Source organism: Tachyglossus aculeatus, chromosome 15 (assembly GCF_015852505.1).
Source record: "Tachyglossus aculeatus isolate mTacAcu1 chromosome 15, mTacAcu1.pri, whole genome shotgun sequence".
NCBI classification, from domain to species: Eukaryota; Metazoa; Chordata; class Mammalia; order Monotremata; family Tachyglossidae; genus Tachyglossus; species Tachyglossus aculeatus.
This window is the reverse complement of record NC_052080.1, coordinates 3,270,457-3,285,604: the sequence shown is the minus strand read 5'-3', so window position 1 is coordinate 3,285,604 and position 15,148 is coordinate 3,270,457. Positions and strand designations below refer to the sequence as shown.

General features: G+C 53.8%; 1 protein-coding gene across 1 annotated transcript in view; it reads left to right on the top strand.

Annotated features, from left to right (window-relative positions):
- Positions 1-1,538: 1,538 nt before the first annotated feature.
- PTCHD1 (patched domain containing 1) overlaps positions 1,539-15,148 on the top strand; it is a 41,037-nt gene continuing 27,427 nt past the window's right edge. Inside the window, exon 1 of the mRNA XM_038757512.1 lies at positions 1,539-1,950. Within this exon, the coding sequence (XP_038613440.1) occupies positions 1,597-1,950 (354 nt within the window). The 5' untranslated portion in view covers positions 1,539-1,596. The remainder of the gene's footprint in view (positions 1,951-15,148) is intronic.

The window sequence follows — 15,148 nt, the reverse complement described above, 5'->3', positions numbered from 1 at the left end:
AAGGTGGGGAGAGCTAGGGGAAGGAGGGCTAGGGGAAGGGGAGAGGTACGGGAAAAAGGGCCAGGGGAAGGTGGGCTAGGGGAAGGGGAGAGGTAGAGGAAGGAGAGCTGGGGAAGGTGGGGTAGGGGAAGGGGAGAGGTAGAGGAAGGCAGGCTAGGGGAAGGAGAGGTAAGGGAAGGGGAGAGGTACGGGAAAAAGGGCCAGGGGAAGGTGGGCTAGGGGAAGGGGAGAGGTAGAGGAAGGAGAGCCGGGGAAGGTGGGGTAGGGGAAGGGGAGAGGTAGAGGAAGGCAGGCTAGGGGAAGGAGAGGTAAGGGAAGAAAGGCTAGGGAAAGGGAGAGCTAGGGAAAGGGAGGCTAGAGAAAGGGAGAGGTAGGGGAAGGAAGGCTAGGGGACGGGAGAGCTAGGGGAAGAAGAGCTGGGGAAGGGAGAACTAGGGGGAAGGAGAGTTAGGGGAAGGGAGAACTAGGGGGAAGGAGAGTTAGGGGAAGGGAGAACTAGGGGGAAGGAGAATTAGGGGAAGGCAGAACTAGGGGGAAGGAGAATTAGGGGAAGGGAGAACTAGGGGGAAGGAGAGCTAGGGGAAGGGAGAACTAGGGGGAAGAAGAGTTAGGGGAAGGGGGAACTAGGGGGAAGGAGAGCTAGGAGAAAGGGAGAGCTAGAGGAAGGAAGGCCAGGGGAAGGAGAGGTAGGGGAAGGGAGAACTAGGGGGAAGGAGAGCTAGGAGAAAGGGAGAGCTAGAGGAAAAGGAGAGCTAGGGGGAGGAAGGCTAGGGGAAAAGGAGAGCCCAGGGAAAGGGAGAGCTAGGAGAGAAGGAGGACTAGGGGGAAAGGAAGCTAGGGGAAAGGGAGAGCTGGGGAAAGGAGGGCTAGGGGTAAAGGAGAGGTGGGGGAAAGGAGGACTAGGGGAAAAGGAGAGCTAGGGGAAAAGGAGGGCTAGGGGAAAGGGAGAGCTAGGGGAAAGGAAGGGCTAGGGGAAAAGGAGAGCTAGGGGAAAGGGAGGGCTAGGGGAAAGGGAGGGCTAGGGGAAAAGGAGAGCTAGGGGAAAGGGAGAGCTAGGGGAAAAGGAGAGCTAGGGGAAGGGAGAGCTAGGGAAAGGGAGAGCTAGGGGAAAGGGAGGCTAGGGGAAGGGAGAGGGAGGGGGAAGGAGGGGCGGGAGGTCCGGGGTCGGGGGGAGAGCGTGTCCCAGCGGGTGTCGCCCGTGGGTCCCCGCCCCCCGCCGCCCCCCGTCCGGCCCCGCCCCCCGCTCCTCGTGCCTCCCGGGCCGGGCCGGGCCGGGCCGAGCCGGGCCGAGCCGAGCCGGGGATGGAGATGGAGATGGCGGCGGCGGCGGCGGCGGCGGCGGGCGGTGTCGGTGTCGGTGTCGGTGTCGGTGTCGGTGTCGGTGTCGGTGTCAGCGGCGGCGGCGGCGGCGGCGGCGTCGGCGGGCGCTGGGGGCTCCGGGCCCGGGCCGGGCTGTCCCCGGGGCGGCTCCGGGGCGGGGGGGCCCGGCGGCGGGGCTGACAGCCGGGGACCCGCCCCTCCCTCGGCCCGGCCCTCCGTCCGCGGGTCGGTCCTGGGTCCGCGGGTCCTTGGGTCCTGGGTCCGAGCGTCCGGAGGATGGTGCGGCACGTCGCGCGTCGGGTGGTGCGGACGCTGCTGGGGCGGCTGGGGCGGCTGGTGGGCGGCCACCCGGTGCTGCTGGGCTCGGCGCCCGTGCTGCTGTCGGTGGTGCTGGGGGCCAGCCTCAGCCGCTGCCGGCTGGACGACGAGGCCGCCGACGGGCTGCTGGCCCCCCGCCACAGCCTGGCCCGCATCGAGCGCCGCCTGGCCGACAGCCTCTTCCCGCTGCAGCGCTCCCGCCACCGCCTGCCCTCCGCCCTGCACACCCCGGGCCGCTACGGCACCGTGCTGCTCGCCTCCCCGCGCAGGGCCAACCTGCTGGACCCCAAGCACGCCGACCTCATCCTCCAGGTGACCCGGGGGGCCCCGGGGGGCCCCGGGGGCGGGGGGCGGACGGGGAGGGGGGGGGACGGACACCCCGGGACCCTTGGGGGAGGGATGGAGGGGCGGGGGATGGGACACACGCGGGGGAAGAGAGGGGAGGGGGCTCCCCCCCCCATGACCCCCGGGGGTCGCCGGCTTGGGACCCCGTCCCCCCTGGGCCAAGGCCGCCGGGCCTGGGGGTTGGGGGGCGTGCCATCCCATGCCCCTGGCTGAGGGGGAATAGAGGGGAGGGGGCTCCCCCGTCCCGAAGAGGAAGGACCCCCCCCATGACCCCCGGGGGTCGCCGACTTGGGACCCCGTCCCCCTTGGGCCAAGGCGGCCGGGCCTGGGGGTTGGGGGCGTGCCACCCCATGCCCCTTGCGGAGGGGGAATAGGAGGGGATGGGGTGCCCCCATGTGTGTCCCATCCCCCGCCCCGGAATAGAGGGGAGGGGGATCCCCCATCCCGAAGAGGAAGGACCCCCCTCATGACCCCCGGGGGTCGCCGACTTGGGACCCCGTCCCCCTTGGACCAAGGCGGCCGGGCCTGGGGGTTGGGGGCGTGCCACCCCATGCCCCTTGCGGAGGGGGAATAGGAGGGGAGGGGGTGCCCCCTTGTGTGTCCCATCCCCCACCCTGGAATAGAGGGGAGGAGGATCCCCCATCCTGAAAAGGAAGGACCCCCCTCATGACCCCCGGGGGTCGCCGACTTGGGACCCCGTCCCCCAGGGGCCAAGGCGGCCGGGCCTGGGGGTTGGGGGGCGTGCCATCCCCAACCCTTTGGGGGGAAATAGAGGGGAGGGGGTGCCCCCATCTGTCTCCCATCCTCCACCCCGGAATAGAGGGGAGGGGTTGCCCCCATCCCCCCACCCCGGAGAGGAAAGATCCTCCCCCCACTTGGGGTCGCCAACTTGGGACCCCATCCTCCAGGGGCGAAGGCCGCCGGGCCTGGGGGCGGGGGCCATGCCATCCCATGCCCCTTGGGTTGGGGGGGGGGGGGGATATAGGTGAGGGGTCGCCCCCATCTATCTATCTATCTATCTATCTCCCACCCCCCACCCCAGAGAGGAAGGACCCCCGGGGGTCGCCGACTTGGGACCCAGGCGTCCCGGCCCCCACCCGCGCTCTCCCCAATGCGCCAAAGAGCGGGAGGTCGGCGGGGCTCCGCCCTCCTCTCCCTTTCCTTCACTCAGCCATTCGATCGTCTTTATTGAGCGCTTACTACGTGCACTCCTTCAGTCAATCGCCTTTATTGAGCGCTTACTCTGTGCATTCACTCATTCACTCAATTGAGTGCTTATAATAATAATGATGGTATTTGTTAAGCGCTTACTATGTGCAAAGCACCGTTCTAAGCGCTGGGGGGACACAAGGTGATCGGGTTGTCCCATGTGGGGCTCACAGTCTTAATCCCCATTTCACAGATGAGGGAACTGAGGCACAGAGAAGTTGAGTGACTTGCCCAAAGTCACACAGCCGACAAGTGGCAGAGGCAGGATTAGAACCCGTGACCTCTGACTCCCAAGCCCGGGCTCTTTCCACTGAGCCACACTGCTTCACACTGCTTATGTGTGCAGAACACTGGACTAAGCGCTTGGGAAGTACGCATCGGCAACAGAGAGAGACGGTCCCTGGCACTGTACTAAGAGCCCACATCCCCCACCTCCATTGCCAATGGAGAGAGGGGACCCCCCCCCCCCCATTAGGGGTGTCTGGGGGAGTGGATTGGTAGGGTAATCATCATCATCATCATCATGATAATGGTATTTGTTAAGCGCCTTAACTAGGAGCCGGGTGCTGTGCCAAGCGCTGGGGTGGACGCGAGCGGATCGGGTCGGCCACCGCCCCGGTCCCACGTGCGGCTCCCATTTTCTTGGCGAGGGAACCGAGGCCCAGAGAAGTGAAGTGACTTGCCCGAGGTCACCCAGCAGACGAGGGGACGGGGCCCGGATGAGAACCCAGGACCTCCTGGCTCTCAGGGGTGATGGTTTCCCTGGTGCAGCCTCCTCTAAAGGGCGCCCACCCCCCGTCCCCCTGTAGCCCCCTACCCTCTGGAGAAGTCCTGGGGGGCACCCCCTCCTCCTGGAGCTGTGCCCACCGGTGCCAACCCCGGCCCGGTCAGTGGAGGGGAGACTCCCCCACTCACCCATCCACCCACCCACGACCAGCTCATCAACCGTGGGATGGTCGGGGATGAGGCGCAGGGGGGAATGGGCCCGGACCACCACTGCGGAACATCTGAACCACCCCTGGGGGCCATCTGAACCCCCTCGGGATGTCTCCCAAAACTCCAGGAAGCCCACGGAGACCGAGGGGATTCATTCCCCCAGCTTGAACTTCCTTCAACTCCAAAGACAACACCCAAATAACTTTTCTCCTGGCCCCTCTGCTAGGCCTAATTTTTCCTCCCCCCCGTCCCCCTCTATGCTACATCATTTTATCTCTCATCATCGGTGCTATCGATGCCTGTCTACTTGCTTCGTTTTGTTTCTTTTGTGGTCTTCCTCCCCCCCTTTCTAGACTGTGAGCCCGTTGTTGGGGAGGGATTGTCGCTGTGGCCGAATTGTCCTTTCCGAGCGCTTAGTACGGTGCCCTGCACACAGTCAGCGCTCAATAAATACGATCGAATGACTGAGTGGATCTCAGCGCTTGAGGACATATTTCATCCCGCGGCGAGTGGAGCTAATAAATCATCATAATGATGATGGTATTTGTTATGCGCTTACTAGGTGCCAAACACTGTTCTAAGCGTTGGGTAGATACAGGGTCATCAGGTTGTCCCACGTGGGGCTCACCGTCGTCATTCCCATTTGACAGATGAGGTCCTTGAGGCACAGAGAATAATAACGATGGTATTTGTTAAGCGTTTACTGTGTGCAAAGCACTGTGTGCAGTGACTGGCCCCAAAGTCACCCAGCTGACAAGCGGCGGAGCTGGGATTAGAACCCACGACTTCTGATTCCCAAGCCCGGGCTCTTGCCGCTGCTTCTCTGACAGAGCTAACGGGGAGACTCTCGGTGAGCCTCGGGGCTGGGAGGGGTCCCAAACGCACCTCTTTTCTGCACGCGTCCTAACCGTTTCCTAGCTGGCAAGCGCTGTGGTAAGCGCCCGTGAAGGTGCAGGATCATCATCATCATCATCAATCGTATTTATTGAGCGCTTACTATGTGCAGAGCACTGTACTAAGCGCTTGGGAAGTACAAATTGGCAACATATAGAGACGGTCCCTACCCAACAGTGGGCTCACAGTCTAAAAGGGGGAGACAGAGAACAAAACCAAACATACTAACAAAATAAAATAAATAGAATAGAGATGTGCAAATAAAATAAATAAATAAATAAAGTCCGATCATCAGACCGGACCCCCGTCCTCATCCCCGTCCCACTCACCTCCTAAGAGGTTTTTGTCTCCATTCTACGGATGAGGAAACTGAGGCCCCGAGAGGTCAAGCGGCTCGCCCTAGGCCACACAGCCCCCCGACGACGGAGCTGGGAGCAGAACCAGTCCCGCGCAATTCCCCCTAGACCATCCTGCCCCTTCCTTTTTGCCCACGCCAAGCCGGCGGGGCTATCGGCCTCTCCCAAGCGCTCAGTACGATGCTCTGCACCCTTCAAACGCTCCGTCAATGCCAACGGATGGCTGAACGAATGGACCCCGCCATGTCGGTGTCTGTCTCGGGCTCCGAGCGACCGACGGGGAAGATATTTCGACCTCCAGATAAACCCGACACATCGCTCCCTGAGAAGATTTCTCCGGGAGACTTATCATGCCAGTCAGAGAGTTCTAATTTCGCGAGTCCCATCGAGGCGGAAGGCAGCCTCGGCCCGTGATAGATGAGACCGATCCGCGGAATGATAATCCCTTTGTATGTGTGGTTTTAATGGCTTACCTGGTCTTTTCCTCTCTAACCACGGACCCTCCTGATGGTTGGGTGGTCCCAGATCCATTGGCTCCAAAGGTTTAAGGAGATGGAGCGGCCACAGCAAACGGTCTTTCATCCGTTTGCTTTTTTTCCCCCACTCTATGCAACGCGAAGCTGACCTGGGCCAAAAAAAGAGAGAATTTTCCCGAGGGAATTATTGGTTTGTTTTTTTTCATTTTTTTCCCCCTCTGATCCCACGGGGTCGTTCCCAGATAAAGACTTGGAGGTGCAGCCCAGCTCAAAAGCAAAGTCGGAGGGATGGTGGCCGAGATGACTTCGGTCCGACGGAGGCCCGTGTTGAATGGGTTAACTCTTTCTGAAATCTAAAACGGGCCAGGGGCCGCCAGGCACAGTCGCTCAGTCGGTTGTATGTATTGAGCACTTACTGTTGTGCGGAGCACTGTACAAAGCGTTTGGGAGAGTACCTTGGAAAACCGACGCATTCATTCATTCGATCGTATTTACTGAGTGCTTACCGCGTGCAAAACACCTTACTACGCGCTTGGGAGAGGACAATCTACCATTCAGCGCTTAGAACAGTGCTTCGCACGTAGTAAGCGCTTAACAAATACCATCATCGTTATTATTGCACAGACACATTCCCCATCCCAAAGAGATCACGGTCTAGACGGGGAGACAGACGCGAACATAAATCAATAAATGGGAGATCTGGACGTAAGCGCCACGGGGCCGAGATGGGGGTGAATACAGGGAGCGACTCAGGGCGACGCAGAAGGGAGTGGGAGAAGAGAAGAGGAGGGTTTAGTCAGGGAAGGCCTCTTGGAAGAGATGGGCCTTGGGTAAGGCTTTGACCGTGGGGAGAGGCGTCGTCGGATTTGAGGAGGGAGGACGTTCCGGGACAGGAGGATGTGGGCGAGGGGTTGGCGGGGAGATGGATGAGATGGAGGCAGGGAGGTCAGCAAGGAGGCTGATACGGCCATCACGGAGGGAGGGGATGAGTGCCTCTACTAACGCGGTAGCGGTTCGGATGGAGAGGAGAGGGCGGATTTTGGCGAAGCCACGAGGGTAGTGATGGATTCAGTATGTGGGTTGGATAAGAGGGAGGAGTCAAGGATTCCCTGCCCACAAGGAGCTTACAGTCCAGAGAGGGAGAGACTGTACCCAGCAAAGGAACAGAGAGACGCAAGAACCCTACCCGTCAGAACCCCCACCCCGAGTTGACCAGAATGTTTCCCAGTTCTGGGAATTGGCCCTGACTTTCCCAAAGACCCATTAGGACTCTGACAGAAATGTTCTCGGGAGCTGTAGAGAACACCCCCCGCCTTCATCATCATCATCATCATCATCATCATCATTTTATTTTGTTAGTATGTTTGGTTTTGTTCTCTGTCTCCCCCTTTTAGACTGTGAGCCCACTGTTGGGTAGGGACTGTCTCTATATGTTGCCAACTTGTACTTTCCAAGTGCTTAGTACAGTGCTCTGCACACAGTAAGCGCTCAATAAATACGACTGATGATGATGATGATCATCATCATCATCGTCGTCGTAATTATAGTGCTCGTTAAGCGCTTACTATGTGCCAAGCACCGTTTGAAGCACTGGGGTAGATACAAGGTAATCGGGCTGGACACGGTCCCTGTCCCACAGGGGGCTTACAGTCTTCATCCCCATTTTACAGATGAGGGAACTGAGGCCCTGAGAATTTAAGAGACTTGCCCAAGGTCACACAGCAGACATGGGGCAGAGCCGGGATTAGAACCCAGGACTTCTGACTCCCAAGCCCGGGCTCTTTCCGCTTAGGCCAGCACAGACCTCAGAGGCTTTTCTTTTTTTTCTGTGGTATTCGTTAAGCATTTATTAGGTGCCAGGCCCTGTACTAGACGCTGGGGTAGACACAAGTTAACCAGGGTGGACGCCGTCCACATCCCAAATGAGGCTCGCGGTCTTAATACTCATTTTATAGTAGCGTGGCTCAGTGGAAAGAGCCCGGGCTTTGGAGTCAGAGGTCATGGGTTCAAATCCCGGCTCTGCCCCTTGTCAGCTGTGTGACTCTGGGCAAGTCACTTCACTTCTCTGGGCCTCATCTGTGAAATGGGGATGAAGACCGTGAGCCCCCCGCGGGACAACCTGATCACCCTGTAACCTCCCCAGCGCTTAGAACAGTGCTTTGCACATAGTAAGCGCTTAAGAGATGCCATAATTATTATTATTATTGTAGATGAGGTAACGGACCCCCCCAGGGAAGTGAAGCGGCTTGCCCCAAGTCACACATCCGACGAGTGGCGGAGCCGGGATTAGATCCGATTCTTCTGACTCTCAGGACTGAGCTCTCCCCACTAGGCCACGCGGCTTCTCAAATTTATTTACCCTGCGCTTGATACCGTCCCCCTCCGGACCAGAGCTCCGATCGAGGGGAATCTCCTCGGTTCTCCCATCCATCTGCCCTCACTCACCTCCTCCTCCTCCTCCTCCTCTCCTCGTCTCCTCTCTGATGACACTTTCAGTGACGGGACCACGATGGTTCTCGGGCCCTCATCCGGCCGGAGGAGGAGGAGGGGGGTGACGGAGGGGAAAGGGAACCCTCCACGTTATCCGTTGACGGCGGGGACCAGAGTGACCGTCCCTCGTGGGAACGGGTGATTTTTACCACTGTTGGTCTGGCTCCTGTGACGATCGTCGAGGCCGAGGATTTGGGACCGCCGTCGAGCGTCCCAAGCTGTGAAAAAGCGATCCTCGCCTGCAGCCTGCCATCGCGTCGGGCAGGAGAATTCCTCCTTCCTCAGGCCCGTTTCCCAAGAGACAAGAACAAGGCTGCCTTGGGGGCAGCTCTAATAATAATAATAATAATGCTGGCATTTGTTAAGCGCTTACTATGTGCCAAGCACTGTTCTAAGCGCTGGGGAGGGATACGAGGTGATCAGGTTGTCCCACGTGGGGCTCACGGTCTTAATCCCCATTTTACAGGGGAGGGAACTGAGGCTCAGAGAACTAAGAGAAGCAGTGTGGCTCAGTGGAAAGAGCACAGGCTTTGGAGTCAGAGGTCATGGGTTCGAATCCCGAATCCTCCACATGTCTGCTGTGTGATCCTGGGCAAGTCACTTAACTTCTCTGGGCCTCAGTTACCTCATCTGTAAAATGGGGATTAAGACTGAGCCCCACGTGGGACAACCTGATCACCCTGTATCCTTCCCAGCGCTTAGAACAGTGCTTTGCACATGGTAAGCGCTTAACAAATGCCAATTATTATTATTATTATTATTATTAAGCGACTTGCCCAAGGTCACACAGCAGACATGTGGCGGAGCCGGGATTCGAACCCATGCCTCTGACTCCAAAGCTCTAGTCAGTCTATTGTCAGTCGGTTGTATTTATCGGGGGCACATTCTGCGCACAGCACTATACTAAGCGCTCTGGAAAGAACCCGATAACGATACAATAGAGGCATTGATGCCCACAGCCCGCAAAGGGCAGCAGCGTGGTGGGCTGGTGGAGTCACAGCCCGGGTGTCAAAGGACCTGGGTCCTGCTGTGTGACCTTGGGTAAGTCACTTCGCTTCTCTGGGCCTCAGTTCCCTCATCTGGAAAATGGGGAATCAACACCTGTTCTCCCTCCTAATTAGACTGTGAGCCCCATGTGGGACCTGGCAGTCTGGAATCTATCCCAGGACTTTGTTCATTGCTTGGCACATACGAGCGCTTAACAAACATCACAATTATTATTATCATCATTACTACAAAGGGGAGTCCTGAGTCTGAGATGGCACACAGTAAGCGCTCAGTAAATACGATTGAATGAATGAATCTCTCCCGCCTTACCTCCTTCCCCTCCCCACAGCACCTGTATATATGTATATATAGGTTGGGATGTATTTATTACTCTATTCACTTATTCATTTTACGTGTACATATTTATTCTATTTATTCTAGTTGGCTTATATGTCTTGTCGTCTGTCTCCCCTCTTCTAGACTGTGAGCCCGCTGTTGGGTAGGGACTCTCTCTATACGTTGCCATCTTGTACTTCCCAAGCGCTTAGTACAGTGCTGTGCACACAGTAAGCGCTCAGTAAATACGATTGAATAAATGAATGAATATATGTTGCAAACTTGTATTTCCCAAGCGCGTAGTACAGTGCTCTGCACACAGTAAGCGCTCAATAAATACGATTGAATGAATGAATGAATATATGTTGCAAACTTGTACTTCCCAAGTGCTTAGTACAGTGCTCTGCACACAGTAAGCGCTCAATAAATACAAATGAAAGAATGAATGAATATCAATCAATCAATCAATCGTATTTATTGAGCGCTTGCTGTGTGCAGAGCACTGTACTAAGCGCTTGGGAAGTCCACATTGGCAACATATAGAGACAGTCCCTACCCAACAGTGGGATCACAGTCTAAAAGGGGGAGACAGAGAACAAAACCAAACATACTAACAAAATAAAATAAATAGAATAGATATGTACAAGTTAAATAAATAAATAAATAAATAAATAGAGTAATAAATATGTACAAACATATATACATATATACAGGTGCACCGTGTGGCATGGTGGAAAGAGCCCGGGCGTACTTTCCAAGCGCTTAGTCCAGTGCTCTGCACAGAGTGAGTGCTCAATAAATACCATTGATTGGCTGTGAGCCCACTGTTGGGTAGGGACTGTCTCTATATGTTGCCAACTTGTACTTCCCAAGCGCTGAGTACAGTGCTCTGCACATAGTAAGCGCTCAATAAATACAATTGATGATGATGACGATGGTGATTAAAAGTGGGTTCCCATTCCACGGTGGGGACGATTGGCCCCCCCCATCCAAAACACACTCTCACACACACACACACACACACACACGTGTTGTGTCGTACTCTCCCAAGCGCTTAGTACAGTGCTCCGCACACAGTAAGCGATTAATAAATACGACTGAATGAACGAATAAATGGATGAGCTGGATTCTCCACCTCGCTTGTCCTCAGTCCGACCGGAACTTCGAGTTTTCTACCGAGGCTGAAACAGACCTATAACAACAGTTGTAGGTGTAGCGGCGGAATTTAGGGAGTGTCCAATAAAGAGAAGCGGGCCTCATGGAAACAGCACAAGTTTGGGAGTCAAGGGCCCTGGGTTCTAATCCAGGATCCAACCCCTTCCCTGCTGGGTGACCTGCGGCAAGTCACTTAACTTCTCTGGGCCTCGGTTCCCACATCGGCAAAGTGGAGATTTGATCCCTGTTCTCCCTCGTGCTTCGACTGTGAGCCCCGGGTGGGACGTGGTGATCTTGTGTCTACTACATACTAAGCTACTACATACTACATACATCCATTTATTCATTCATTCAGTCATATTTATTAATCGCTTACTGTGTGCGGAGCACTGGACTAAGCGCTTGGGAGAGTACGATACAACACGTGTGTGTGTGTGTGTGTGTGTGTGTGTGTGTGTGTGTGTGTGTTTTGGATGGGGGGGCCAATCGTCCCCATCGTGGAATGGGAACCCACTTTTAATCAGTCAGTCAATGGTATTTATTGAGCACTCACTCACTCACTCAAGAAATACCACAATTATTCGTATTACCCATTGGCTGCGAGATGCTCCGTTAAGCGCTGGGGAAAGACCAGCGGAAGTCCAAGATGCCTTGTCCACCAGGAGTTTTCACTCTAAAGCGGGCGGGGGAGACAGTATTCGATTGTGCTCGACACACTGTAAGCATTTAACAAATAGAATAAAAATAGCAATAATAATAACGATGACGTTCAGAGACAATTAGACAACCGCTAAATTAGCGTCTCAGACTCACCTAAGAGCATTACGACTGGCTGCTTTGCAAATTTTTCTTTAGAGTTTTCCCTCTAAAGCGGGCGGGGGAGACAGTATTTGATTGTGCTCGACACACTGTAAGCATTTAACAAATAGAATAAAAATAACAATAATTATAACGATGATGTTCAGAGACAATTAGACAACCGCTAAATTAGCGTCTCAGACTCACCTAAGAGCATTACGACTGGCTGCTTTGCAAATTTTTCTTCAGAGTTTTCACTCTAAAGCGGGTGGGGAGACAGTATTCGACTGTGCTCGACATACTGTAAGCATTTAACAAATAGAATAAAAATAACAATAATAATAACGATGACGTTCAGAGGCAATTAGACAACCGCTAAATTAGCGTCTCAGACTCACCTAAGAGCATTACGACTGGCTGCTTTGCAAAATTTTCTAGGAAAAGTCACATTTAACTGCATGTTTTCGACAACAGAGTTTGCCTGCCTCCTGTTTCATGTGTGATGCCCGTGGATTGCTCAGATAAGCACGCAGCTGCCAAAAACGCTCGTCTGAGCGGATATTTCTTTACTTAAATCGTATCTCCTCCAAGAGCCCTTCCGCGACTAAGCCCTCACTTCTGCAAACCCTCATTTCTGCTTCGACTAAGCTTTTGGGTCTTTTCCCTTTTAAGCGTTTTGATATTCAGCCCTCCCCTAGTCTCCCAGACCTTAGCCGCATATCCATCTCTGAGGGATTTTTTTTTATTGTCTCCCCTCTAGACTGTCCCCTGTTCCTTATGGGCAGGGAACGTGTCTATTCTGTTGTATTGTACTCTCCCAAACGCTCAGTACAGTAGTACTCTGCACACAGTAAGTGCTCAACAACATGCCATAGACTGACCAAAGGACTTTCTTACCCTCTACAACCAGATTCGCGACAGGGTTGATGAAAGCGATTTCTTTAAGCACTCGATAGTCACCCTGCCCTCAGCCCCTCGGCCCTTTTATACACGTCTGTGTTTTATTTATATTGAAGTCCGTGTCCCCTCTCTAGACGGTAAGCTCATTGTGGGCAGGGAATGTGCCTCCCAGCTCTGTTGCATTGTGCTCTCCCAAGTGCTTAGTACAGTGCTCTGCACATAGAAGCGCTCGATACATACCACTGATTGATTTCTTTCTTGCTGTATTGTACTTTCCAAACACTTAGTACAGTGCTCGGCTCACAGTAAGCCTCAATAAATACGATCGAATGAATTGAATTCTAAGGTTTTTCCGGTCGACTTTGCTTTTCCCCCCACACCTTTCCTATTCAAATATTTGCAGCCACTCAGGGAAAGAGAACATCCCTGTGCAACGGAAAGAACTATTTCTCTTTGCAAAACGAGGATAAAAATTTCAAATCCATCCATCAGACAATCCACGGTATTTATTGAGCGCTTAGCATGCGCAGAGTGCCGTATTAAGCGCTTGGGAGAGTGAAATACAACAGAAACAGCGGGTCCATTCCCCGACCGTCGCGAGCTTACAGCTTACAAGATGATGAAGAGTCCTTCCGGGCGGAATCGAACCAGGGACCCGGGGTTCTCTAACGATACACTAATGCAGTCTTCTGTTCTACCAGCCGAGTTACAGTAATCCTACCGGCTGCCGAATATTCATGACCCAAAAAGGAAATTATCCCCCTTTATCGGTCCACCATCGGCTCCCGCCAGCTCTCCAAATCTTATCTGTTCCTAAGTGTTCTCCCTCTACTTCTCAGAATCAGCGCTGACCAGTGCGGCCCAGTAAAAAGAGCACGAACCAGGGAGTTGTCTCATCTGCAAAATGGGGAGTCAATACTTAGTCTGTGAGCCTCACGTGGGACCTGATGAACCTTGTACAAGAGAAGCACCGTGGCTTTGTGGCTAGAGCCCAGGCCTGGGAGCCAAAATCAATCAATCAATCGTATTTATTGAGCGCTTACTGTGTGCAGAGCACTGTATTAAGCGCTTCGGAAGTACAAGTTGGCACCATATAGAGACAGTCCCTACCCAACAGTGGGCTCACAGTCTAGAAGACTAGACCTGGGTTCTCATCCCGGCTCCGCCAAAAGTCTGCTGTGTGATTTTGGACAAGTCACTTCACTTCTCTGGGCCTCAGGATCCCTCATCTGAAAATGGGGATAAAGAGTGTGAGCCCCGTGTGGGACAGGGACTGTGTCCAACTTGTATTCTTCCTTAGCACGAAGAACAGGGCTGGGCACAAAGTAAATGCTTAACAAATACCATTATTATTATTATCATTACCTACCCCAGTGCTCAGTACAGTGCTTGGCACATAGTAAGTGCTTACTACCACAATTCTTATTCAGTACACTTTGATTTTCTCAAGCTAATTAGCGTTCATACATTTGAGGTCTTTAATGCTGAAACACGGTGGGGCTGCTTTTCACTTGACTCTCTGTGGTTTCTAGGATTAATCAATCATATTTATTCAGCACTTCATGCAGAGCACTGTCCTAAGTGCTTGGGAGAGCACATTATCAATCAACCAATCATATTTATTGACAGCTTATTGTGTAGAGAGCACTCTACTAAGCACTCGGGAGAGTACAATACCACAAAGTTGGCAGACACATTCTTGCCCACAACGAGCTTACGGTCTAGAGGGACTATTGGTAGACACGATCCCTCCCCTCAAAGGGTTTACAGTCTAGCAGGGGAGGAAAAAATGGAGAAGAGTTTTGCCGAGAGGAGGAAGAAGTGACCGTGAACGTTAGTTAGTATTTTAATAGTAGGATGCGCAAGTCGATACTTACCGAAATGCTACAGGAGGTGGTAACTGTAAGGACAAAACCTTGGAGAGGAGAGCGATTAAGAGGAGAGCGCCCAGATAGCTCAGTCGGTTCAGCATCAGACTTTTAATGAGCCCTCAGGTTCATGTCCCTGTTCAGACGTGAGTAATTTTTTTTTCTTTCGGAGAAGCAGTGTGGCTTAGTGGAAGGAGCCCGGGCTCGGGAGTCAGAGGATATGGGTTCTAATCCCAGCTCCGCCACTTCTCTGCCGTGTGACCTTGGGCAAGCCACTTCACTTCTCTGTGCCTCAGTTGCCTCATCTATAAAATGGGGATTAAGACTGTGAGCCCCCCGTGGGGCAACCTGATTACCTTGTATCTACCCTAATGCTTAGAACGGTGCCTGGCACATAGTAAGCACTTGACAGATACCATTATTATTATTATTATTATCATCAGGGAAGGCTTCATGGAGATGTGATTTCAGGAGCGCTTTGAAGATGGGAGATAGATGATCCTTTGGATTCTATAGCCTTTAAAATGCAAGCTGTGACACCATCATCATTTGAATGCAAAAGTTTCCGGCTTGTCTAAATCTGTCTTCTTTAACGTTATTTAATAAGCACTCGCTAGATAACCACCCACTCTCCTAAGCACCGAGGTAGCTACAAGTCAGTCAGGTTGGACAGTAAACACTTGATAAATCCGACTGAATGAATGAAGGAATGGCCCAGTCACTAACCCTCTTGCGGATCACAGCCTCAGTAGGAGGGAGA